Source organism: Hirundo rustica, chromosome 7 (assembly GCF_015227805.2).
Source record: "Hirundo rustica isolate bHirRus1 chromosome 7, bHirRus1.pri.v3, whole genome shotgun sequence".
In the NCBI taxonomy this organism is placed as follows: domain Eukaryota; kingdom Metazoa; phylum Chordata; class Aves; order Passeriformes; family Hirundinidae; genus Hirundo; species Hirundo rustica.
Window position 1 is genome coordinate 38,307,186 of NC_053456.1, and position 23,294 is coordinate 38,330,479.

Below are 23,294 nucleotides of genomic sequence, written 5' to 3' on the forward strand. Positions count from 1 at the left end.
ATGGACTTAGAATCACAGAAACATAAAAAAGAAATAGGGCTGGAAGGAATCTCAGGGTGCCATCTGCTATACACCCTTGTCCCCAGCAGGATCTTTTTGCCCAGAACTAGATGACATTGATTATCCTCTTCTGGAAACCCTTTGGGGGAGACTTCCCAGATTCCATGACCAAACTGTTCAGTTGCTTTTATCAACCAGCACTTTCCCTTCATGTCACACTGCTGTCTCCCCAGTCACAGTTCAAGCCTTCTACATCTCCTTCAACCTGAGGAGGACACAGATGTCAGCTCACTCCCGAATTTTGTGTGGCAGTCTTTTCATCTACTTCAGGCTTGACATGTAGGTCTTGTCTTGGTCCTTGTGTCACCAGCTGTATACCCAGCTTGTTCAATCCTTCCTTGTAGGTCTTGTAGGTTTTCTACATTTTCACCCTTGTCACCCCAACATCAGCCTGCTCTAAATGACCAGAGCGTGACAATGACATCCCCCGTCATCTCTTACCCCATCCTTTCCATGCGGATTCATGACCCTTCCCATATTTGGGCAGCTTCTCTCTCAACCAAGACTTGTGCAATCAGTGCTCTTGAATTCCATCCTCCCTTTAAAAATAATTTCTGTCTTGTCCAGACCATTCGGAATCTCTTTGACCACCAAGGACTATTAATAATTACGCTATTTGCTCAGGGATAGCTGCATCCACCCAGTTTTCCTAGTATTCTTGGCTAAAAGACATCCATTCCATAGGAACAACCATATTTTTCTTCATCTGCTACACCAGGACTTTTAATAGGACTTTTCTATTGTTCCTGAACTTTAGAGGAAGTAAATGAAACTGTGATACACCAGGCAGTGTCTGCTCCCGCTTCTCATACGTTAATATTCCTATGCATTAACCCACAAGGTTTCCAACAATCCACTTAATAAATAAATTTGATCTGAAGTCTGCATTAAGAATTCAGCTGCTCTTGTTAACTTTTTATAGGGCTAAGCACTCATAAGTAGGTAATGAATATTTTCTTCAGAGGGGCAGAATATGCTTCTGCTTCTCCCAATCGACCTTGCTCTAAACAAGCCAACAGTACTTTTTGGGATGTCATCCAGCAGTTGCTGTGTTTGAGAGGCAGTGATGTTTTCTGCTTGGCTCAGCCAAAGCTCTGCAATTCTTTTGGTCAGCAGCATAACAGGTCGAAGTTCTCTGATCTTTGATACTTCATTTTTTTGTTTGCTTCTTTGGTGTTTTTTTTTTTTTTTTTTTTTTTTTTTTTTGGTTTGGTTTGGTTTGGTTTGGTTTGGCTTGGTCACAGTTAGCATGTTTTTCCCGCCTGAAGATAGTAGAGAAAAAAATCCCAAAGATCAGTGTCTAGCATTTTGGAAGAGCATTTTAGCATTTTTAGCTGGATGTCCTCTCAAGCAGTTTCTTAATTTCTTTTCCGAAGTATTTATTTCTAAGTTCAGTAATGCATCAAAAAAGCTTTTCTCTCCCTCTCTTCACCATCTCCCTGTGAGAACTCGTATGCCATTTCATCCAGAAACTCATTGTTTCTTGGGAACAAAAGATCCCAGGCTCCTGTTGCATATTGCAAAGCCACAGGTCACCTTCCCATGCCCCTTGGGAGCTGTTGACTTTTCCCAGCCTCAAGTAGGAGATGGCACCCAGAAGTCCCTTGGCACCCTGTTTCCCATGGTTCTGTGATTCTATGACTTGGTGAGTAAGGCATGGAATGTGCTGCACTCCCGTTTCCACCAACTTCCACCCATCTGCCTCCTCACCAGGGATTGCATCCAGTGGCAAAGGAACCCAACAACTTCTCCTGACATCTTGCCTTCCCCTCCCCAAGCTTTGTATCCCTTCAGTTCAATGTATGAGGAGAATATTAATCACCGCAAAAGATAATCTCACTTTTCCTCCCCTTCCCTTACTTGTCTCAAACAGTAGTTGAGAGAGGTGAGAAGAAGGATGTGGTGTTTCTAATCGATGGCTCGGATGGGGTCAGAAGAGGTTTCCCTCTCCTGAAGACGTTTGTCCAAAGAGTTGTTGAGAGCCTGGACGTTGGCCGTGACAAGGTGCGCGTGGCTGTGGCACAGTACAGCAACACCATACAGCCCGAGTTCTTGCTCGACACCTACGAGGACAAAGCAGACCTCGTCAGTGCCATCCAGCAGCTGAAGCTCATGGGAGGGTCTCCTCTGAACACCGGGGCAGCCCTCGACTATCTCATCAAGAACGTGTTCACGGTGTCCAGCGGCAGCAGGATAGCGGAGGGTGTCCCACAGTTCCTGATCCTGTTGACTGCAGACCGGTCCCAGGACGATGTCAGGAGGCCCTCAGTGGTCCTGAAGACGAGTGGCACGGTGCCCTTTGGCATTGGGATCGGAAATGCTGACCTCACAGAGCTGCAGACCATTTCCTTCCTCCCAGATTTTGCTATCTCTGTGCCCGACTTCAGCCAGCTGGACTCGGTGCAGCAGGTCGTCTCCAACAGAGTCATCCGGCTGACCAAGCAAGAGATAGAATCTCTTGCCCCTGATCTGGTTTTTACATCACCCAGCCCAGGTGAGAAGATGTTTGTGTCTGCACCGAGAGCCAGTGACAAAATATGATGTTTAGTAACATCATGGCTGCAACACAAACTGAGAAAAGCAAAGATGGTCACGACTAAGACTCCAGGTCTGTCGTGCTCTCCCTATTGGGAGGAGATGTTCAATTAAACTGAGCCACTTTTAAGCCCAGCCCCTCGAGGTGGTCCATGCTGTATCCACGTGGAAGACCCACAAAGTGAATGCTATTGCCTTAATCTTATTTTAAGTGGATGGATCTTAAGTCCATGCTGTTCCTTCTGGAATGGAAATTGTGTCATTTAGATGCTACAGGGACACCTTCACACCACTATAAATCAAGGTCAGCTTTCTGCTAAATGTAAGACATGCTGATTTTTCCTACTTTTGCCTCCCTCATTCACTGGGGAAAGGGAAATTGGAAGTGGGCACCAGGAAAAGGATCAGATCTTACATTCCTGGTCTCCCTTGGAATGAAATCCAGCCAGCACATGCCTGGGATGAAGAGTATCCACCCTGGATCAGTTCCTTAGAAATTCGCTGTCCTACTCTGTTCATTCCCATCTAAGCCAGATCATTTTCCTCCATCCCCATTTATCAGTGTGATATTCTGTGATAATTCAGGCTCTGAATTACCTGAATTACCACTGCAGAAAACACTTTATTAGGAATCAAAAAGTCATCCTGGAAGGGTAGAAGCTGAGAATAATAGGACAGAATCCTTCCTAGAGGGCAAAGCCAAAGAAAGAGGGGTGGTTGTGAATGTAAAGCAACCTGCTCTGAGTAAGGACTGCCACCGGGCTACATTTTCTTGGGTAGAGATCTCACAAGGAATTACTGTTCCGGGTGTTCTGTTGCTCCCTCCCCCTTCCTTTGCTCTGGAAGTTGCTGTTCTTGTATGCCCTGGGATGTGCCTTGCAGACTGCTCCTGTCTCTGGGTTGAACCCAGAGCTTCCTGCTGGGGCTCCCAGGAGTTATCCCAGGCAGGGAGACAAGGAGTACCATCCCCATGGCCAGAGGCATGGGTCAGAGGTGTAGATGATGAGCTTAGCTGCTCTCTGTAAGCAATTCCTGCGGTTCCTTCTGACCAATGTCTTCTCTCCTGCAGCGGGTGTGAAGAGGGACGTCGTGTTCCTGGTTGACGGCTCCCGCTACGCTGCCCAGGAGTTCTACCTCATCCGTGACCTCATCGGGAGGATCGTGAACAACCTGGACGTGGGCATTGACACCACCAGGATTTCGGTGGTCCAGTTCAGCGAGCATCCCCACGTGGAGTTCCTGCTCAACACCCACTCCACCAAGGATGAGGTGCAAAACGCCGTGAGGCAGCTGCGGTCCAAAGGTGGCCAGCTGGTGAACGTGGGGGAGGCCCTGGAGTTTGTGGCCAAGACCATCTTCACCCGGCCCTCCGGGAGCCGCATAGAGGAGGGCGTCCCGCAGTTCTTGGTCCTCCTCTCCTCCCGCAAGTCTGACGATGACTTTGAGTATCCCTCCCTCCAAGTCAAGCAAGTGGGGGTGGCACCTATGATGATAGCAAAGAACGTGGACACTGAAGAGATGATACAGATTTCCCTTAGTCCTGAATACATATTCCAAGTCTCCAGCTTCCAGGAGCTGCCCAGCCTCGAGCAGAAGCTGCTGACCCCAATTGAAACCCTGACTGTGGATGAAATCAGGCGGCTGCTGGGAGATGTGCAACCCCCCATAGGTAAGGCACTGGCTCTCTCTGGGTTGCTGCTCGAACAAATGTTGCCCAAAGGACCTTCTCTTCAAGTCAAGATTTTCCTGTGTTAAAACCAAAGCCATAGCACATGTACAATTTTGGAAGGAAAGCTTTAGATAGATGGCAGTTCTACCCAAGTACTTAAATACATTATAACCTATGATTTCCAAGTCAAGCACCTAAACATGACACCTGTTTGGGTCAATTTCAATTCAAATACACGATGTATACAATTGGCTATCCCCACTTAGCAACTCCCTAGGAAACAGGTGTAAATCTGGGGCAAAATAAAGCTGGAAACATTGACAGATCCAGAGAAGAGTATTAATGAATGAAACAGATACGGCTCTGAGTAATGCTTGCTTCAGATACTAGGCAGACACCCATTCCCACTTGCACACAGCCCCTTTTGGAGAGGCTCCCAGAAGCACCATGCCTAAGGTGGGCCAAAATACACAATGTGGTTTTACCTCACATGACAGCGGATCACACAGAAATCCTCCAGCAGAGCTAAAGCAAAGGCTTGGCACGCCAATAATTTCCTCTCTTCTCACTTCCCCATAGATGTTTCTGGAGATGAAAAGGACATAGTCTTCCTCATTGACAGCTCTGACAGTGTTCAGCCAGATGGGCTTGCCCATATTCGGGATTTCATCAGCAGAATTGTCCAGCAGCTGGAAGTGGGACCAAACAAAGTGCGTATTGGGGTGGTGCAGTTCAGCAATGGTGTCTTCCCTGAGTTCTACTTGAAGACCCACAAGTCCAAAAATGCCGTCCTGGAAGCCATCCGCCGCTTGAGGCTTAGAGGTGGGTCCCCCCTGAACGCTGGCAAAGCCCTGGACTTCGTGGTGAAGAACTACTTCATCAAGTCTGCGGGGAGCAGGATAGAGGATGGAGTGCCCCAGCACCTGGTCGTCATCCTTGGAGACAGGTCCCAGGATGACGTGGACAGACCTGCCAGAGTGATCACTTCCACAAGCATCAAACCTCTGGGTGTTGGAGCCAGGAATGTGGACAGGGACCAGCTGCAGGTCATTACCAATGATCCTGGGCGCGTGCTCGTGGTACAGGACTTCACGGGACTTTCCACCATAGAAAAGAGGGTGCAGAATATTCTTGACGAGCTCCCGATACCTCCAACTGACTCACCCGGACCATTCCCACCTGGTAAGGCTGCTATTCATCCTGAAGACTTTTCTGAACAGGTGGTATTTGTATAAAGTGAAAATGATTCCGCAATAACACCTTTTGATTCCCAAACCTTTAGTTGTATTGATTGAAAGAACTCTTTGAAGTTGTTGAGTTAGGAAAGAATTCAATTAAATTTGAAAGGAGATGAGGGTGCCTATCACAAGTAATGCTGTATGAAGTGTTATACAAAAATCTTCTTTTATGGATGTAAAATTCTGCCAAGAGTTAATGAAACTAAAATGGTAGAAAGAAGAGGAAAATTTAATTTACAAAGTGCTACTTCACAAAGGCCTGAGCAGCTTAAATGTTATAGATGCTGCAAGCAATTACTAACAACCGTGTTTTCTTCGTAATCTTTTCAGGAGGTAAAAAGCAGGCTGACATTGTGTTTTTGCTGGACGGCTCCATCAATCTGGGGAGAGATAACTTCCAAGAAGTTCTCCAGTTTGTCTACTCTGTTGTTGATGCCATTTACAGGGATGGTGACTCTATCCAGGTAGGACTGGCCCAGTACAACTCAGATGTCACTGATGAGTTTTTCCTCAAGGACCACTCCACCAAAGCTCAGATTTTGGACGCTATCAACAAAGTCATCTACAAAGGCGGGCGAGTGGCCAACACGGGTGCGGCCATCAAGCACATCCAGGAAAGACACTTTGTGAAGGAGGCCGGCAGCCGGATTGACCAGAGGGTGCCCCAGATCGCCTTCATCGTCACGGGTGGGAAGTCTACGGATGATGCGCCAAGGGCCTCTCTGGAAATCACACAGAAAGGCGTCAAGGTGTTCGCAGTCGGCGTGAGGAACATTGACCTGAAGGAAGTCAGCCTGCTGGCCAGCGAGAGCGCCATGAGTTTCAGAGCATCCACAGCCCAGGAGCTGTCAGAGCTGAATGAGCAGGTCCTGGTCACACTGGAAGCCGCCATGGAGGAGAGATTGTGCCCAGGAACAACAGACGTGACAAGAGGTAAGGATAATCCCTTCATAATGTTCTCAGGTCATACTCAGGGGTGGCTTTTAATGCCCAGTGTGCTTTGATGGACTCGTCTGTCCTACTGTTATGCTTTGCCTATGGCCTGAGGTGCAGCATGGGTTCACTCCTCCTCCGGGAGACTGATGGGGGCTGCAAACCTTTGGTACAAGAGCTGTCTGTCCATGGCCTTCAGCCTGTGGATGACTAGGGTAACATCACCACAGAGGTGCCACCGTGGTGGAATTCATTCCAGATGTGACAGCCAGGCACTAAATCGCTGGCCTCCGAACACCACATTTAGCCTTTGGACTAAATTCCGCTTTGGACTTTCTCACAGGGACATGATACCAGTATTGTCTTGACAGACCAACTTGTTTCTTGCCAAAATGATGTGTTTCCTTTGTTTCCCCTCCCTGTGTCTATTGCAATATAATTGGAATTTTTGGCCATTCAGGCATGCATGGTGTGCTGGAAATCACAGAATCATAGAATTCTAGTATAGTTGGAGTAGGAGGGGACCCCAAATAACATCTCCTTCCAGCTTCCCTGCCATGAATAACCTTCCACTATCCCAGGTTGCTCCAAGCCCTGTCCAACCTGGCCTGGAACACTTCCAGGGATGGGACAGTCACAGTTTCTCTGGGTAACCCGTGCCAGGACCTCACCACCCTCACAGGGAAGAACTTCTTCCCAATATCCCATCTAACCCTGCCCTCTGGCAGTGGGAAGCCATTCCCCCTGCTGTCACTCCAGGATCTTGTCCAAAGCCTGTATCCAGCTCTCTTGTAACCCCTTTAGACAATGGAGGGGAAGAACAGAATTTCCCTTGCCAGATCATCCAGGGTGTCCACCTGATCTCTTGACAGGTATATGAGGAAGAACCAGGTCACGAGAGGTTTTAGTTCAAGGTAAAATTGGCTTAAGAAGGAATCCCATGATTTGGCTACTTCAGAAGCCAAGCAGGGGAATTGTAGTGAGTAAGTGAGCTGGTATTGCTGTTGGCTCAGACTCCCAGCAGCTGATTTTACTTACTACATTACAGCCAGTCCTACTCCCAGCACGACTGACCATGGCTCAGCCCTCTGACTTTGAGCAGAGGCATCTCCTGAACCTTTGGAGAAGCAGAAGGAGAGGCACAACAGCCCTGAGCTGAGCAGCAGATCCAGCTGAGAAGAAAAACTGAGTGCTGGGAAAATCAAACCACTGCTGGTGGTATTAACTCATCCCAAGTGTGGTTAAGATATTAACCAGGCAGCGTGGCTAATATGAAAGAGATTTCAAACACCTCCCTGTGATTCTCTGAGTGTCACTTTGAGCATAGGCAGAAGGTGCACACTGTACAAGTACTGATGGGTTTCCATGTGCTGGAGAGAGAAAAGCAGTCTTAGCTGCCTGATGAAAATGCAAATTTCTCTGGGACTTGGTTTAGGCTAAAATTGCTAAAATTAACAAAAGCAAATTAATAAAACACAAGTTTTCCCAGGTTATCACGCTATGGTGAAAGGAAACAGAAAGCACTTGTGCAGCAGGCGGTGTCAGTTCTTAATGCAGTGTCTTCATTAACTACTAAAAGGGTAATTAGAAAAGCCATTACTTGAAAACCAATCATCACACTGCTCCATGATGCTCTTCTCTCCTTCTTTATTCCCCTCTCAGACTGTGACTTAGATGTGATAATTGGCTTCGATGTCAGTGACGTTGGGCCCGGTCAAAGCGTATTCACTTCCCAGCGAGGTCTGGAGTCGAGAGTGGAGTCCGTGCTGAAGAGGATAACGCAGATGCAGAAGATCAGCTGCACTGGCAACCAGGCACCCAACGTCAGGGTGGCCATCATGGCCCAGGCCCAGGGGGGACCCGTGGAGGGGCTGGACTTCTCCGAGTACCGGCCCGAGCTCTTGGAGAGGTTCCTGGACATGCGGACCCGTGGGCCCTATTACCTCAGGGCAGACACACTGAGGTCCTACCTGAGCAAATTCCGATCCTCGCCCTCTGGCAGCACCAAGGTGAGTCGAGGCCAAGGCCTCTGGGGTGATATTGGCCAGTAAAGCTGACTTCTGGTGTCCTTTAGTTGGTAAGGAAACTGTAAATTCATAATAATTTTTTAAAATGTATTAAATTAATTGAATTTATTCACCATGAATTTAGTCACTTAAGCCCTACTTGTTTGCTGCACTCTCCCTGCATTGTCGAGGTCCTGTCCTGGCAGCTGATGAGCATCACTGCAACCAGTTCCCACAATCACTGCTTATCTGCAAATTATTGCTCTCCAGAAATTTCCCACGTTGTACTCTAGCAACACCTGCGTGATGTACAGGAACAGGGATGTACAGGAACCTGGCACAGGAATGCAGAGCTCCATGGCCTGGAAAAGGTCTAGAAGTTCCCTCACCTTGTCTCGGATGAAGCATTGGAAAAAGGCCCTCCAGGTTGCACACTGATTGGGTTTCACACCTGAAATATTCTGGCTCCTGACAGAAATTTGTTTCTCTCCCAGGTCATAATCCATTTTACTGATGGTGTAGATGAGCCGATAAGTCAGCTGGAGGCTGCTTCATCTGCTTTACACTCAGAAGGTAATTTTTTTGCTCTTCCAGGTGGTGATTATAGTCCATGTTAACATGTAGCCCATTTTACCACCATTTCTCCTAAATCCATCTGCTTTTGATAGTAAAGGCTAAGGATTTTGTGAGAAACATGCACTCGCTGTTCTTCACTGCCTTCCTGTGATGTTTAGCTGCCTGCTGCCACCTCAGCATGTGGGCAACTTACACTGGATGTGTCTGAAGATGTTTGTTTTCTACTGAAAGGGCTCTTTGTGCAATCAGAGATGTGGATAGCGAAGTGTTGTCACAGGGTACGGTGTGCAGGCCCTCCAGAGCACCTCTCCCCACCACAAAATCCCTTTTGCTTCTCCCTGCCAGGAGTCAACGCTCTCATCTTTGTTGGGCTGGACCGAGTGACCAACTTTGACAGAGTGATGCAGCTGGAGTTTGGCCGTGGGTTCACCTACAACAGACCACTCAGAGTTAATCTGCTGGACTTGGATTTTGAGCTGGCAGAGCAGCTTGTAAGTAACTTGGCGCAGGCAGTGCTGCCTTGTAATGCTGGAGGAAAGCCCATGGCTGGATCTCCAGCGGGGCTGAGCCGTGGCTGGATTACACCCTCTTGGCTCTGCTCCTCTCCCCTCCCTGCCTCACGTCAGCTCTTTTCACAGATGCCACAGCAAATAAAGTTCAGAGCAGATCACAGTCTCTTCCTGCTCCTGAAGAAACCCTGCTCCAGCTGAGGTTTTAGGTCAAATGGGATGGGATGAGATGCCATCAAAAGCTGCAGTGCCAAAAACCCGCCCTCTGCCTGTGTTTATACTGTTGGTTTTTTTAACCGTACACTAATGCCCTGTTGTGCCTGGTCAGTGCTAAACCTCTTGTAAAAGCGTTGCTTTCGAGGTTTTTCCCTGATCTCATACACTGCCTGTACTTCAGACATGCTTTCCACAGAAGAAGCAGCTGTCCTTTAAGGCCTTTCTTTTCCACAGATTCACTTCTTTCCCAAGGCTTTGTCCCTCTCAAGTGTTGACTTAATTTGCTGTCAACCTCATTATGTCCAGTTCCTCCCAACTTCTCAGCTGCTACCAGCATGATTGAGCTCCTTTTCCAGTAGATTTAATGATTGGGCTTAACCACTGGTCCCTGTGGTAACCTTGCTGGGCCCGTCCCTGCACATCATACTGAAGCCACTTGTGAATGGTGTTGGGTTTTGGGACAAGAGCTGGTCCTCAGCCCCTCCCCAAGTAATTCAGCCTGGAAAAGTCCTTCCAAAATGTAAACGCACAAAGCTGGCATGAAACGTTTGCAGCCAGCAAATGTACTTGGCAAAGAAAGTGAATTTTTTTTCCCTCTTCTGTTGGATGATGTAAAACCAAGCTGTGGTTTCTCTGAGTCCATATCATTCTTTTTAACGCTCTTTTTCTCCTTTACTGTGTGCTCGTGAATCATTCTCAGCCTATGGGCTGCTGGTGAGCTGCTCACTGCATTGACTTTCTCAAGGCCCTCTCCACAGCCTGGATTTTTTTCTTTGGAGATGAGATTTCTCTCTTCAGTGACAGGCACTGCTCTGGGGACTGATGTCTTGCTAAATGCACTCTACGAATTCTGCCCCACGCAGTTTCTGTTTAAACCCTCCCCTCTGATGTCCAAAATCAGGAGCTGGGGCTCTGGCAGGTTTCTAAGGCTTCCCATTTTTCCGGCAGGACAACATCGCAGAGAGGACGTGCTGCAAGGTCCCCTGCAAGTGCTCAGGGCAGAGAGGGGACAGAGGTGTGCCAGGCCCTATAGGACCAAAGGTAGGCCATTTCACTGGGGGGTGAAGGGTCCCTGTGCACAGGAACCTGGTGTTGACATGCAGGTCATGTAGTTGTAGTGGGTGATGTTAAAGGGGGATCAGCTCCACTTACTCCTCCCATTTGGAACCTGACTTTGGGACACGCAGAGCAATTGAGAGCTGCTCTTCCCTTTCCCCACAGCCTCAGCGCTGCAAAACATCCAAGAGGGTAGGGATAAATGGCTGGAAAGATGGGGTGAAGCATCCTGTAAAACAATTTAGGGGCATCAAAAGGAGATTATATCTCTCATTAAGACATAGGACCGAGCGGCTGCTTTGTGCTTATCTAGGGGAACCTTGAATACCAATCACAGAACTAGGAAGGAAATTCACAATTTTCTTTGTTGTCTTCTAGGGTGTCACGGGGGATCTTGGCTACGGAGGCTACCCTGGTGATGAAGGAGGACCGGTGAGTGACTGTCCCTGTGCAAATGGAGACCTCACCATAGTCAAGTATTTGGAAGTGTTTCTACTAAATTGTCCTGGTTTGGGACAAATTTGGGAGAAAACCCCTGTAGAGGATCCCTCTAAGGAAGCAAGCCCAAGTGGCCCCTCCCTCCAACCGGTCCAGTAAAAAAAAAACCTCTTTGGAGAAAAGTAGAAAAAACTATTTTACTAAACAAATGAAGTGCATACAAGTATAAAGAATGAATAATAAGAAACAATAAGACCTCTCCTTCTGAAGTGAGATGGCAAATTGAGAAAGTCCTTGCCGTGGGTGTAGCTTGGCTCTCTCTCTCAGTCTCTCCTCAGTCCCAGTCTCTCCGGCGCTGCTGGAAAATGCCGAGGTCCAGGCCCCGGTGGGCCGCAGGTGCAGCCCCCAGTGCTCCCCTGGGCTTTCAGTCCAGAGCAGGTTTAAACAGTTCCAAGAAAAAGGAAAAAAAAAACAGTCCAGGGAACTTCTCTGCCCTAGCTAGCTGAAACTAACTAAAAGCAAAATAGATCTCTGTCTTGCAGTCTCTCCAAGCCTCCGCCGAACACCCCGTCCGCAGAAGAATGTGGAGGAGTCGGGCAGTTTTCTCAAAACAAACTCCGCGCTTCTCCTTGCTCTTAGAACCAGTCTTAAAGGCACAGGACTCAATATACAGCACAAACAGAACAGACGATTGGGGATACAAGCATCATAAAGTTACCCTAGGACATAAATGAAAGGCCTCCAAACTTTTTTCTGCTGGGAATAAGGATCTGGGTTAGAAGAGACACCAAAAGTCCCGAGTTTCCCACACCTGACAGGCTGAGTTGCTGGTCCCAGCTTCTCCCAAAAGAAAGTCAGTAGGGAGCTTCTCAAGAGCTGGAGAAGGATGGTGGCTGTGTAACTCCCATTATTTGATGTGACTCATCTCTGTGCTGTTCCCCAAGGCAAATAAAGTCCTCAGCTTCACCAAATCTGCAGCCTGCGCCGAAGTTATCCGTACCACCTGCAGCTGAAAGATCTGAGTTAGTCCAAAAGTGAACCAAGAGCGATGTTCCTACCCATCACACGGTGGACAACATGAATCCCTTGAATTCTTACTAACCCTCTTCATCCAAACTCTGCATGAATCCCACGTCAGCCCTGGAATAAACGTCCCTCCATGCATCACTCCCAAGGGGAGGGGGCCAAGGGGCTGACGTGCTCATGGCTTTTCCAACAGCGCAGGCAGGGGCTAAAGGCTGCTGTGAGACATCTCATGCCAGACAACGTTTCCTTGGGGCTTGAAGGTCAGGATGGGATTAGACATCTGTGCAGAACCCTGAGGACTTCGTCTTGTCATTTTAATTTTGAAAGAGAAGCTTCCCAAATCTCTTTCACAGCTGAGGGACTGGGAAGGGTGTTTCTCTCTTGGTGATGAGGACTTACAGTTGGTCTCTACATCAGGAAGGTTGTGGGCAAGAGATAGTGGGGTGGCCAGGCAAAACCTGCTGCTCCTGTACCTCCACACCACCTCCTGTGACAGGTAGCCACAGAAACAGGCTTAGCAGGCAACTCCTGACTGTTGTTTTTTCCTCTCTGTGCTCCAGGGTGAGCGTGGACCACCAGGTGTGAATGGGACACAAGGTTTCCAGGGATGCCCCGGGCACAGAGGAACAAAGGTACGTGTGTGGAACAAGAGCAAACCCAGAGAGCAGTGGGTCTGGGGAGTCCTCCAGGGGTAACTCCTGCTGCCTTAGGAGGTCACACATGCCCTTGAGTGGTTGTGTCCACCTGGGCAGGCACCAGGGCTTTCAGAGGCTGCTGTGGCTTTGGTGTTGCTATGAAGAACAAAAAGGCAGGCCAGAGACCCAGGCTCAATCCGCAGACAAGGACGATCTGTCTTCTGCAGTCTGGCTCTGGCGGAAAGATTTGGGAAGAGATGGATGTGCGTGTCTTGGCACATGGCTGGGACAGTGAGTGGGTGGAACTCTGCTGTTGGGGAAGAGGGAGACAAGTGAGCCATGGCTGAGGCTTTAAGGAGGAGCCTTGAGCTAGTGGTCCAGGACAGCAGCTGCACCCCAAGCCAGAAAAGGTGCTGAAACATATAATATTTATGGGAAATAGTGAAATTAAGGGGATGTTTCCTACCATTTGCTCTGACCACATGATCCTCTGGCAGGGAGAAGAGGAATGCATGAACCAAGCCCATTGGTTGCAGCTGAGATACTGAGTCTCGTTAAAAATCTGTTTGGCCTTGGACAAAGGCACTAGGACTGGCTCTGGATTAACATAAAAATGGGTGCAGGGGGAAACAAAAGTCATGAAGGAAGAGTTATGGCTAAGGAGTGAGATATTTTATTGGATCAGCTGGATTAACTCCCATGCCCCACATATTTTACCTTGGCACAAATGCTAGGGAGGCAGCTGAAGACAAACATTGACGTAAGAGAAATTAGGGAAAGCCCTGTCCTGGTCATGGCTCTGGGTCTGTCCCCAAGCCCAGCCCTCCTTTTCCACTGCTTCTGACGGCAGTGAGCTGGACAAAAGTGGAGTAACTCTCTTTTCCGTCTCCTTAGGGTTCTCGGGGATTCCCAGGAGAGAAGGTAGGGAGCTATTTCCTCATGCCCCAGCCATGAGCGTGACTGTGCGGCGCTTCAACATCCCCCATGCCCATTCCCCCTTCCTCTCAGTGAGCATTTGCCCCCTGTCTCCCTGCCACAGGGTGAACTCGGAGAAATGGGTCTGGATGGCATTGATGGAGAAGAGGTCAGTAATTTTAATTGTTTTTCTCTTAATGACACGATGCTTCAGTGAAGTATCTAAAAAGCACCTTGGAAGTGGCAAATATCCTAAAATCTTTTTTTTTTAGGGAGACAAGGGTTTGCCTGGCTCCTCTGGAGAGAAGGGATATTCTGGCAGGAGGGTAGGCTTTAATCACTTTTACGGTGGGGCTAAATGATGGTGTAGGGGTGGATTTGAGCCAGGGGAGGGTGGAAAGCCATCATGCTCCCCTCAGGGCTGAGGCCTGGGCAGAGATGCTTTCAACAAGCAAGAGCTGCTCCTCCTAACTTTCCATCTCTTCCCACAGGGAGATAAGGGAGTCAAGGGAGAACGAGGAGAACGAGGCGACCGTGGGCTCCGTGGAGATCCGGTAAATACTGCTAAGGCATCTTCTTGATTTTCCACCCACTTCCCATTGATCCCAGGGTCATCAGAGAGGGTAGCTGTGGCTTATTTAAATGCAGCTTGACAGTGGCAGGTCCCATGACAAAGCAAGAACTTAGAGGCGACATGTGGGTACCACATGATACCAACCCATCAATTTACCATATTAAAATTCCCCTTCCTCATCTTCTTCAGTATTATTTCTCAGTTGAAAAGCTGCGTCTGTCTGAAAGCAGCAGCAATACCTCATCTATTTCAGTCAAAAAAGGGAAAAAAGAGAAGTTGGTTCTCGGCTCTAGCAGAGCAGTTTGGGAAATTTGCTTTTCATGTCCCACTTACACAGATGTTTCTCATTGCTCTGTTGCTTTCAGGGAGATTCAGGAGCTGATAATACTCAGCGGGGCCCCAGAGGACAAAAGGGTGAAATTGGACCAATGGTAAAATTTCTTTGTTGTCTTGTGCTGTTTTTTTTTGGTTTTTACAACAGAATGGGCCAGAGAAAGGAAGAAAAAAGGATGCTGCCAAAGAGATGCAAGTCTTTAAACTCACTGTGCCTTGTCAGATGGAATATTTTTCTCCACTAGAAAATGTTGTTGGTTTGCAACCAAAACTTTCTCTGGAAAGATGTCAGTTTAGAAGATGTTTTGTGTAAAAAAGCACCTTTTAAAAAAATTATTATTATTTTACAACGCCTTTTTGGGATATTGCCTGTGAAAATAACTTTGTACTTGGAAATTACCTTTGCATGTTCTCATGGGTCAAAAGCAGAGAACTGATGAGATTATACCAAATCTAGACCTCCTGCTTCACCTGAAACCTTTGCAAGAAAAAACACCCCACATGCTCCTTGGAAAATTTCAAAACCCATCTGTTTTCACATCAGCTCATAATAAAAAATGCATCTTAAATTGCCAGAAGGCATTTCCCAACGAATAGGAATGCTGACTTCTGCTGGCTCAGAAGCTTGATGGAAAGTCTCTGTGAGTTGTTAGAAGGATTCCCACCAAAGCAGGACTATTAACTAGTGTGAAAGCATGAAGGGAGCCATTTTTTTTTGAGATTTGAAACTGTTTTGGCAGTGCCTGCCCATCTCAGGGCTCTCACTTGAGTTGTGTTTTTCCCTTAGGGAGATCCTGGACCAGCAGGGCTGGAGGGCCAAGATGGTGAAGCCGGGAGGAGGGTGAGTTGCCAGACCCCCAGTCAGCAAAGCCCAAGCTTAGACTGACAATAACTTTTCCCCTCCTTCCTTTCCATGTATTTTGTTTCACGAACGCCAGGCATTCAACCCTAAAATCCAACAAGCCACCCCCCAAAAAAGAAAAAAAAAATCTCAAAAGGAAAATGCCTCATGGCTTCTTGGCTCATTGTAGGGACTTTAAAAGTTGAATTTATTCCCGTGCAAAAAACTCAGTGCTCAGAACAGTGGAATTACACAGGATTCATATATAAGGCCAGGTTGGAATGTGCTTGCAACAACCTGGTCTAGTGGAAAGTGTCCTTGCTCGTGGCAGGGGGCTGGAATTAGATGGTTTTGGAGGTCCCTTCCAATCCTAACCAGTCTGTGATTCCGTGATACACATCTGCATTTGGCTGCTGGTTTTGGAAAGGCAAATCCCAAGCTGGAGCTGGGATGTCTGGGATGCGCTCCCTGCTGCATGTCCCTCCTGTCCCATGGGTGGTGACATACTCCTGACAGGCATGAGGGAGCAACTCATCTACGTGGGGGATGTGAGGAGGGAGAAAACATGCCCAAGTCTAATTTAAGAGATCTGACCATGTGGATTTCCCTCTCCCTTTCCCCCCCAGTAGTTTAAAATGTACATCCAAATGTAATTTTTGGACTATAAGAAGCATTGATAACAAGCATTGATCTAAAAGCAATAGGGAAAGGTGTGCTTACATATTAGATCAACAAGCCTCATTGTTCCTTCATTTGCAGGGCATGGCAGGACGAAGGGGGCCTATGGGAATTAAGGTAGGTGGTGATGGGACAACACATGGGGCTCCTGCCATACTACGGGCCAGGCAGCCTCAGCACCCAGAGAGATGTGCCAAGAGAAGGGTCATGAAGGCTTTGCTTGTTCCTCTCTGCCTCCTCTCTCCTCCAAATTTCCCAACTCCTCCTCAGGTTCATCTCCCTGTGTGCTTCTTGCTGGACTCAGTGCAGAACCAACTGTCCACGTGCCTGCCTGTGTCCTACAGCATTCCCTGGTCAGTTGTTTTGTCCCTGTGTGCTACTGGAGCAGTGTAACAGGGCCAGAGCATGGTGGTTGATGCCCATCAATTGCAGGAGGCAAATTACCCCCACCATCGCTGTGTTTATTGCCTGCTATCACCATATCTTGGGAAAAAAAAAAGCAAGAAAGAAACACCCAACTGAGAATCTGTTCTTCCCTGCTCTTTGTGCAGCTGTGGATACCCTGATCTCCCCTCTCCCTTCCCATGGTGCTGACCATGTTCTCCTGTGCTAACCTGCACTGTCCTGTTTTACACTTCCAGGGCACCAAGGGCTCGCCTGGTCAAGCAGGGCCAGCTGGAGAGCAAGGCATGCGAGGGCCACAGGTCAGTGAGCTCCCAGCAGGGAAAAGGCCTTGCCTCATGATGCTGTGGTGCTCCTTCATCACAGCCACTTCCCCAAAGAGTCTCCTCCACAAAGACTATTGGGATTTGGGTATTTTTTGGGGGTGCTGCGGCCTGGCCACTGCGTTCACACCAGCCAAGGTGTGATGTGTTTGCAAAGCATCCCTCAGACACTGCAGCATTTGCTTCCCCTTGGATCTCAGTGTGTTCCTGCCCACGTGTGCTGACAGCCTCTCTTTTCTTCCCACACAGGGTCCCCCTGGCCAGGTTGGCACACCAGGCATCAGAGGAGAGCAGGGTGTCCCTGGACCCAGGGTAATCCTTCTGCTGCTTCCCAGAGACTGGTCCAACTCTGCTGTTGTTGAACTAATAAGATTCCAATGTGTCTTCACATTCCCCTCTCCTAGGGCTCCAGCTCTGCTCCACTCTCTTTTAACATACTCTTCCAGCATGATTTTCCTCTCAACTTATGCTTAAGACTTCTTGATCAAGAGTTACAGAACAGAAGGAGCTAAAAGCAACCACACAGGGGTCAGGACTTCAGTGTTTGGCCCATTATTGCAATTTTAGTTAAAGAGGATCCCTGAGTGACTGGTGGGGCATCTCTGTGATGCTTCATCCTCTGAAACCAGAGCATGACCATCGCACATGCCTGCAGGGGCCACCTCATGCATTTGGTTCTCCCTCCTGCTGCATTCCTCAGCCATACCCATCAACATAAAGCCATATTGCATTTCCCCACCCCCAGCATGATTTGCCCCCTCCTGCTTTCCCGTGGGTGTTCTCTTAGGGACCATATAAATTGCTGCTGACATTTGCATTGAACTGAGCTGGACCTCCAGCTCTTCCCAAACATGAAGCAGACTTCTGAATCTCCTGAAGTGTTTTGAGAGACGCCAGCCCTGGTAGCCAATACGTGATTTCTATGGTCATCCAATTCCCCAGTTCCTGGCACACATGTTTTATTGAACGTTGCCAATATGCCTCTCCCCGTTTCCATTCCAGGCTGGGAGTGGACCTCCAGGACCCCCAGGAGAACGTGGCAGGATTGGTCCCCTGGGAAGGAAGGTGTGTCCTTAGGAGCACTGGGCATCAGCAACTAAAGCTGCATTGAAAAGCTACTGGATTTTGTATGGGCTTGAAGAAATACATGAGATGAAGCTCTTGGGCTTGCACAGTGAGGAGAAAAGTGACTCTGTCCTCATTGTCTCATTAGGCTCCCATTTCAGTGAGCAGAAAGGCAAAAGAAACTGACCAACTGAGATTCCCAAGCAACTTTCCTGGTCAGATTCTCAGAAAATGCCCACGTGGGAAGGTTTTATCTTTCCTGAAATCACCAAAGGTCCCCCTAAAGAACACTTGGCAGCATTTTGGGCTGTGTAGGTCGGGTCAGGCATTTCTGCCACAAGGAGGGCTGCAGACTGCTCTGTGAGAAGAAACCAGTGTTGGTGGGTTGGGGAAGGCTCAGAGCTGCCTGGAGTTTCAGCACATGCTTTAACAGATGCTCCTCTTTTTAGGGTGAGCCTGGAAACCCTGGACCCAAAGGGCCAAATGGACAGCCAGGCCCACGAGGAGAGATGGTGAGTGTGGCCATGCCCTCACACCTCTAAGGACACCTAAGGAACTTTAAGGGCACTTTAGGAGTTTCACAAAGGCCTGTGGGTTCTTTCTGTTGGTGCTGCTGGACCTGTGGGGTTTATGTTGTTTACATATGACATTTACAGATGTCATATGTCATATGTTGTTTATATATGACGTTTACAGATGAATGATTTTGGCTTTCCAATTTTAGGGTGATGATGGACGAGATGGAATTGGTGGCCCGGGTCCTAAAGGCAGGAAGGTAGGTGTATGCTCAGCATTCCCACCTCCTCAGCAAGGATGAGGAAGCAGCCAAGATCTCCAGTACAGATGGATAAGGGCATTTCCTAGAACATATTCAAATTAACCTTTCTGTGTTTCAGGGAGAACGTGGCTTCATAGGTTATGCTGGGCCAAAGGTAGGTGCAGCCCATGAGCTGTGCATTTATTTTCCAAGCAATTTTCCATGGACCTGTGCAGATTTAGAGCTGCTGTTTGTGGTTTTCCCCTCCTAGGGTGGACCTGGTGACCGTGGTGTCGCTGGAGGCCCCGGCCCCAAAGGAAACAGAGGCCGCAGAGTAAGTTGGACTGTGGTACCAATTTTCTCTTCTGCATGAATGCCCTGAAAGATGGACACATCTTTTCCTCCAATTGCTCCTGGGAGTCTTCCTGCAGATGCTCATGGAGAGGACTTCTCTGCTCTCTCTTTCTAGGGAGATGCAGGAGTACCTGGGACACCTGGTCAGAAAGGAGAGATTGGATACCCTGGGCCATCTGTAAGTGTTCATTGCATTGCTGATTGGCTTCACGTAATGGTCCCTGTGGGTGCTAGGGGTTAAAAAAGTAAGTCCATCACTGCCTCCTGCTGATTTCAAGTTGGTGAAATCCCTCTTCATTTGTCTTGGATTTGTCTCTATAAATATTTAAGCAGCTGTTTATTGCTGACAAATATTTACCCTTCCTCAAACCAAAGGAAAAAGTCAAGAAACATGCTCTTACTAGACATTAGGAATTCCCCATGGCAATATGCCCCTTAAAATTCCTTCTAGGAGATTCTCGTCTCTTTATCATTTACTACCCCACACAGGATATGTGCCATGACCAAATCTGACTAGAACAAGGCTCCCTAGAAAAGCCGAGGTGACTGGGCTTGCTTTGCTTGTGAACCTGGAGCACCATAACCCATAGAATGGCCTGGGTTGGAAGGGACCTGAAAGACCACCTAGTTCCAACCTCCCTTTTAGGTTTGGCCTCAGCTAGGTTTGGTCCTCACACAGAAGAGCGCTGCACTCTGTAGTTGGAAACACAGCTGAAAACAGATTTTCCCTTGGCTTCTGCATGGCCCATGGTTCAGAAATTATTCTGACAGGGTTCATGGGGCACCCTGGAGATAGACTTTGCACTCAATTTCTCTTCATTCTTTGAAACAGGGCCTTAAAGGCGAGAAAGGAGAATCCAGAGATGTAAGTGTGGTATAATTTCTCTCTTGTTTTGAAACACCCTTGGGCTGGCTGTGTGACGTATCTCTTTCCCTCCCTTCCTTCATTTTCTACAGCAATGCGCGCTGGTGCGGAACATCAAAGACAAATGCCGTGAGTACCTCAGTGCTTTGCTAAGCCCCTCTCTCCACCCTTATTTGCTCACCATGTTACAAGAATGGCACTGACCAAGCTGTATTTTTCTCTCCATCTTTTCCACAGCTTGCTGCTATGGTAAGTCTCCTTCAGCCCTTTAAACCCCAGGGTGGCTGCCTGTCACAATTCTTGCTCTCCCCACATGTGGATGATTTACTGCAGCTGGGGACACTGTCCTCGAATCCTGACAGCTGTTTGAGGCATGACTTGCTCCCAATGCACATTCCCAACAGGTCCCAAGGAGTGCCCTGTCTTCCCAACCGAGCTGGCCTTTGCTATTGACACCTCCTCGGGTGTCGTGAGGGAGGTTTTCAACAGGATGAAGCAAACTGTGCTCAGAGTGGTCAACAACTTGACCATCGCCGAGAGCAACTGTCCCCGGGGGGCACGGGTGGCTCTGGTCACCTACAACAACGAGGTCACCACTGAGATCCGCTTTGCTGACGCCAGGAAGAAATCCAGCCTCCTCCAGCAGATCCAAAACTTCCAGGCAACCCTGACCACAAAGCCACGCAGCCTGGAGACCGCCATGTCCTTCGTGGCCAGGAATACCTTCAAGCGTGCCCGCAGTGGTTTCCTGATGAGGAAGGTGGCTGTCTTCTTCAGCAACGGGGACACGAGAGCATCCCCGCAGCTCAACGATGCTGTGCTGAAGCTCTACGACGCCGGGGTTGTGCCGGTGTTCCTCACCAGCAGGCAGGATGCGGTTCTTGCCAGAGCTCTGGAGGTTGGGGTCCTTCACCCTTCCTTTATTTTCTCTTCATGCCCTTGGTCTGGTTTGATGGTGTTGGGTGCCACGGGCAATGCTTGGCTTTCACAGGCCTCTCAAATGTGGAAGAGAGTATTGCTGGCCAAACTCATCCATCCATTGGGAGAGAAACCCTAATTCCATAATCACCACAGTAAATGCTGGGAAATGCTAGTGAGACTCTCAGGAATCACTCTTTTCCCAGGCCATGGCTCCAGGGTGCCAGGTGTGGGATGAAACAGAAGGGAGAGTCTGACGAAAAGGCAAAGGGTGGGAAGGTGGGAGCGCATTAGCTTTGTTGGCAGAGGGAGAGTAGACAGACAGAGATTGAAAGCCACAAAAGAGCCCCAGATAAACTCACTGAGCACTGGTTCAAGTGGTCCCTCTTCTTGGAGTTTGTGACTCTAAACTGACATCGGGGGCACATGGGTCCTCCAAAAGGGAACCACCGAGAGCACTGTGCTGAGCAGAGAATCCCTCAGAGCTGTGCATTGCCCTCCCCTCCTCCGAGCTGAGAACAACAGAAGTCAGCATAACTGACTCCGTGTCTTTCTGTTTCCATCTCACCAGATCAACAACACAGCGGTTGGTCACGCCATTGTTCTTCCCACCAGCGGCGGTCAGCTGAACCAAACCATTCAGAGGCTTTTGACTTGTCACATTTGTTTGGGTAAAGCATCCAATTTCTCCTCTAGGCAGTTCCAAATCCTTCTGGTCACACAACGGTCGGTTGTAAGAAGGGAAGCCCACTTGGGAATTGGCCCCTTTTGCTGATGAATAAGGGATTCTTGAGCTGAGCAGAAAACATTGGCATTGTGAACGAGGGAGGGTTATGTTTGGGTCCTGCAGGTGAAACCCACTGTATTTCTTCCCCAGATGTGTGTGACCCCCATCCCAGCTGTGGTGGAACTAGCCAGAGACCTTCATTCAGAGACAGAAGGGCAGCTCCCACAGACGTGGACACGGACATAGCCTTCATCCTGGACAGCTCTGAGTCCACCACCCCTCTGCAGTTCAGCGAGATGAGGAAGTACATCTCCCATATTGTAACTAACCTGGAAATCAGCTCAGAGCCGAAGGTATCCCAGCACCACGCCAGAGTGGCCGTTCTCCAGCAAGCTCCTTACGAGCACGAAACCAACTCAAGCTTCCCACCAGTAAAAACTGAGTTCTTACTAACTGATTACACATCCAAAGAGAAGATTGTTAATTACCTCCACAACCAAATGACCCAGCTCCATGGCACGAGGGCCCTAGGAAATGCAGTTGAACACACAATCGCTCATGTTTTTGAAAGTGCGCCGAGCCCTCGGGATCTAAAAGTCATAGTACTGATGATGACTGGAAACGTGAACAAAAAAGAACTTGAGCACCTGCAGAGGGTTGTCATCAATGCAAAATGCAAAGGGTACTTCTTTGTTGTCCTGGGCATTGGCAGGAAGGTGAATGCCAAGAACATCTACAGCCTCGCCAGCGAGCCAAACGATGTCTTCTTCAAGCTGGTTGACAAGGCAGGAGAGCTCCATGAAGAGCCCTTGCTGCGTTTTGGGACACTGCTGCCATCCTTTATCAAAAGTAAGGGTAGCATCCTGCAGCCAAAGTGTCATGGAAGGGGCAGCATGTGGCCTCAGAGGGGTTAATTTGAAAGGTTCTGGGGAGCAGGGCCCACTGAAGTTAGTCTCTTTTTTTATGGTTTGTACTGTTTGGTGCAATTTGGGGTGCTGATACTTTACCTAGTTGGGCACGTCTGGGTTTTGTTCACTTTGGCCTCCCCACCCCCTTCCATGTTGACCCACCAAGTACAGTTTGCACTTCAGTGTGCTTTGCCTTGGTGTCCACGGGCTCACCTGTGGATTCTGATCTCATCCCACCTGGCCTGCCTCTCACATAGGTCCTACTGAGGCCCTTTGCAGCATTTCTTTGGAGCTCCTTGAACACCCAGCAGATCTTTCTTCCCAACTTCAGCATAAAGGTCATGTCCAGCAGGCCCCTGGCTGGCTCAGGCTGAGATCTGGAGTTGCTGTATGCAGATTTAAGGACCAGATGTACAGGATTCTTGGCTCAGGGATAAATAAAGCTGCTGTATTTAGGATGTGCTGACTGTGCCTGAAAAGTTTACATCTCAGCTTAGCTAGAGACCCCAGGCTGGACCTCCAGCTGCCACAGATCCTAAACACACCTGTCCAGCAAGGATAAGAAGTAGACTTCTTTTAGAAGATGTAGTATTTAGCAAAAAATCCTGAAAATCAGCTTAGTGGGCTGATGTACCACAGATTCAGGAATGTCTTGCCCTAAATAGGAAGCAAACATCTGGAAATAAATGTTTAGGTTATCTCAGTTTGCTTTTTTCATTTAGTGCTTACAGGAGCCC

General features: G+C 48.5%; 1 protein-coding gene across 7 annotated transcripts in view; it reads left to right on the forward strand.

Moving 5' to 3' along the window:
* The window catches only part of COL6A3 (collagen type VI alpha 3 chain), a 58,270-nt gene that overhangs the window by 24,897 nt on the left and 10,079 nt on the right, over positions 1 to 23,294 (forward strand). For 5 of the 7 annotated variants that reach the window (XM_040069725.1, XM_040069727.1, XM_040069728.1 and 2 more), the window contains 31 exons: positions 1,934 to 2,554; positions 3,665 to 4,264; positions 4,844 to 5,446; positions 5,833 to 6,435; positions 8,098 to 8,444; positions 8,936 to 9,014; positions 9,363 to 9,508; positions 10,691 to 10,783; positions 11,177 to 11,230; positions 12,823 to 12,894; positions 13,792 to 13,818; positions 13,937 to 13,981; positions 14,085 to 14,138; positions 14,304 to 14,366; positions 14,752 to 14,817; positions 15,507 to 15,560; positions 16,320 to 16,355; positions 16,880 to 16,942; positions 17,213 to 17,275; positions 17,966 to 18,028; positions 18,478 to 18,540; positions 18,753 to 18,803; positions 18,925 to 18,960; positions 19,057 to 19,119; positions 19,255 to 19,317; positions 19,972 to 20,004; positions 20,097 to 20,133; positions 20,242 to 20,253; positions 20,409 to 20,902; positions 21,494 to 21,593; positions 21,800 to 22,498. In XM_040069725.1, the coding sequence (XP_039925659.1) occupies positions 1,934 to 2,554; positions 3,665 to 4,264; positions 4,844 to 5,446; positions 5,833 to 6,435; positions 8,098 to 8,444; positions 8,936 to 9,014; positions 9,363 to 9,508; positions 10,691 to 10,783; positions 11,177 to 11,230; positions 12,823 to 12,894; positions 13,792 to 13,818; positions 13,937 to 13,981; positions 14,085 to 14,138; positions 14,304 to 14,366; positions 14,752 to 14,817; positions 15,507 to 15,560; positions 16,320 to 16,355; positions 16,880 to 16,942; positions 17,213 to 17,275; positions 17,966 to 18,028; positions 18,478 to 18,540; positions 18,753 to 18,803; positions 18,925 to 18,960; positions 19,057 to 19,119; positions 19,255 to 19,317; positions 19,972 to 20,004; positions 20,097 to 20,133; positions 20,242 to 20,253; positions 20,409 to 20,902; positions 21,494 to 21,593; positions 21,800 to 22,498 (5,403 nt within the window). The remainder of the gene's footprint in view (positions 1 to 1,933; positions 2,555 to 3,664; positions 4,265 to 4,843; positions 5,447 to 5,832; positions 6,436 to 8,097; positions 8,445 to 8,935; positions 9,015 to 9,362; positions 9,509 to 10,690; positions 10,784 to 11,176; positions 11,231 to 12,822; positions 12,895 to 13,791; positions 13,819 to 13,936; positions 13,982 to 14,084; positions 14,139 to 14,303; positions 14,367 to 14,751; positions 14,818 to 15,506; positions 15,561 to 16,319; positions 16,356 to 16,879; positions 16,943 to 17,212; positions 17,276 to 17,965; positions 18,029 to 18,477; positions 18,541 to 18,752; positions 18,804 to 18,924; positions 18,961 to 19,056; positions 19,120 to 19,254; positions 19,318 to 19,971; positions 20,005 to 20,096; positions 20,134 to 20,241; positions 20,254 to 20,408; positions 20,903 to 21,493; positions 21,594 to 21,799; positions 22,499 to 23,294) is intronic. The other 2 variants (XM_040069726.1, XM_040069731.1) reach the window with 2 other exon arrangements.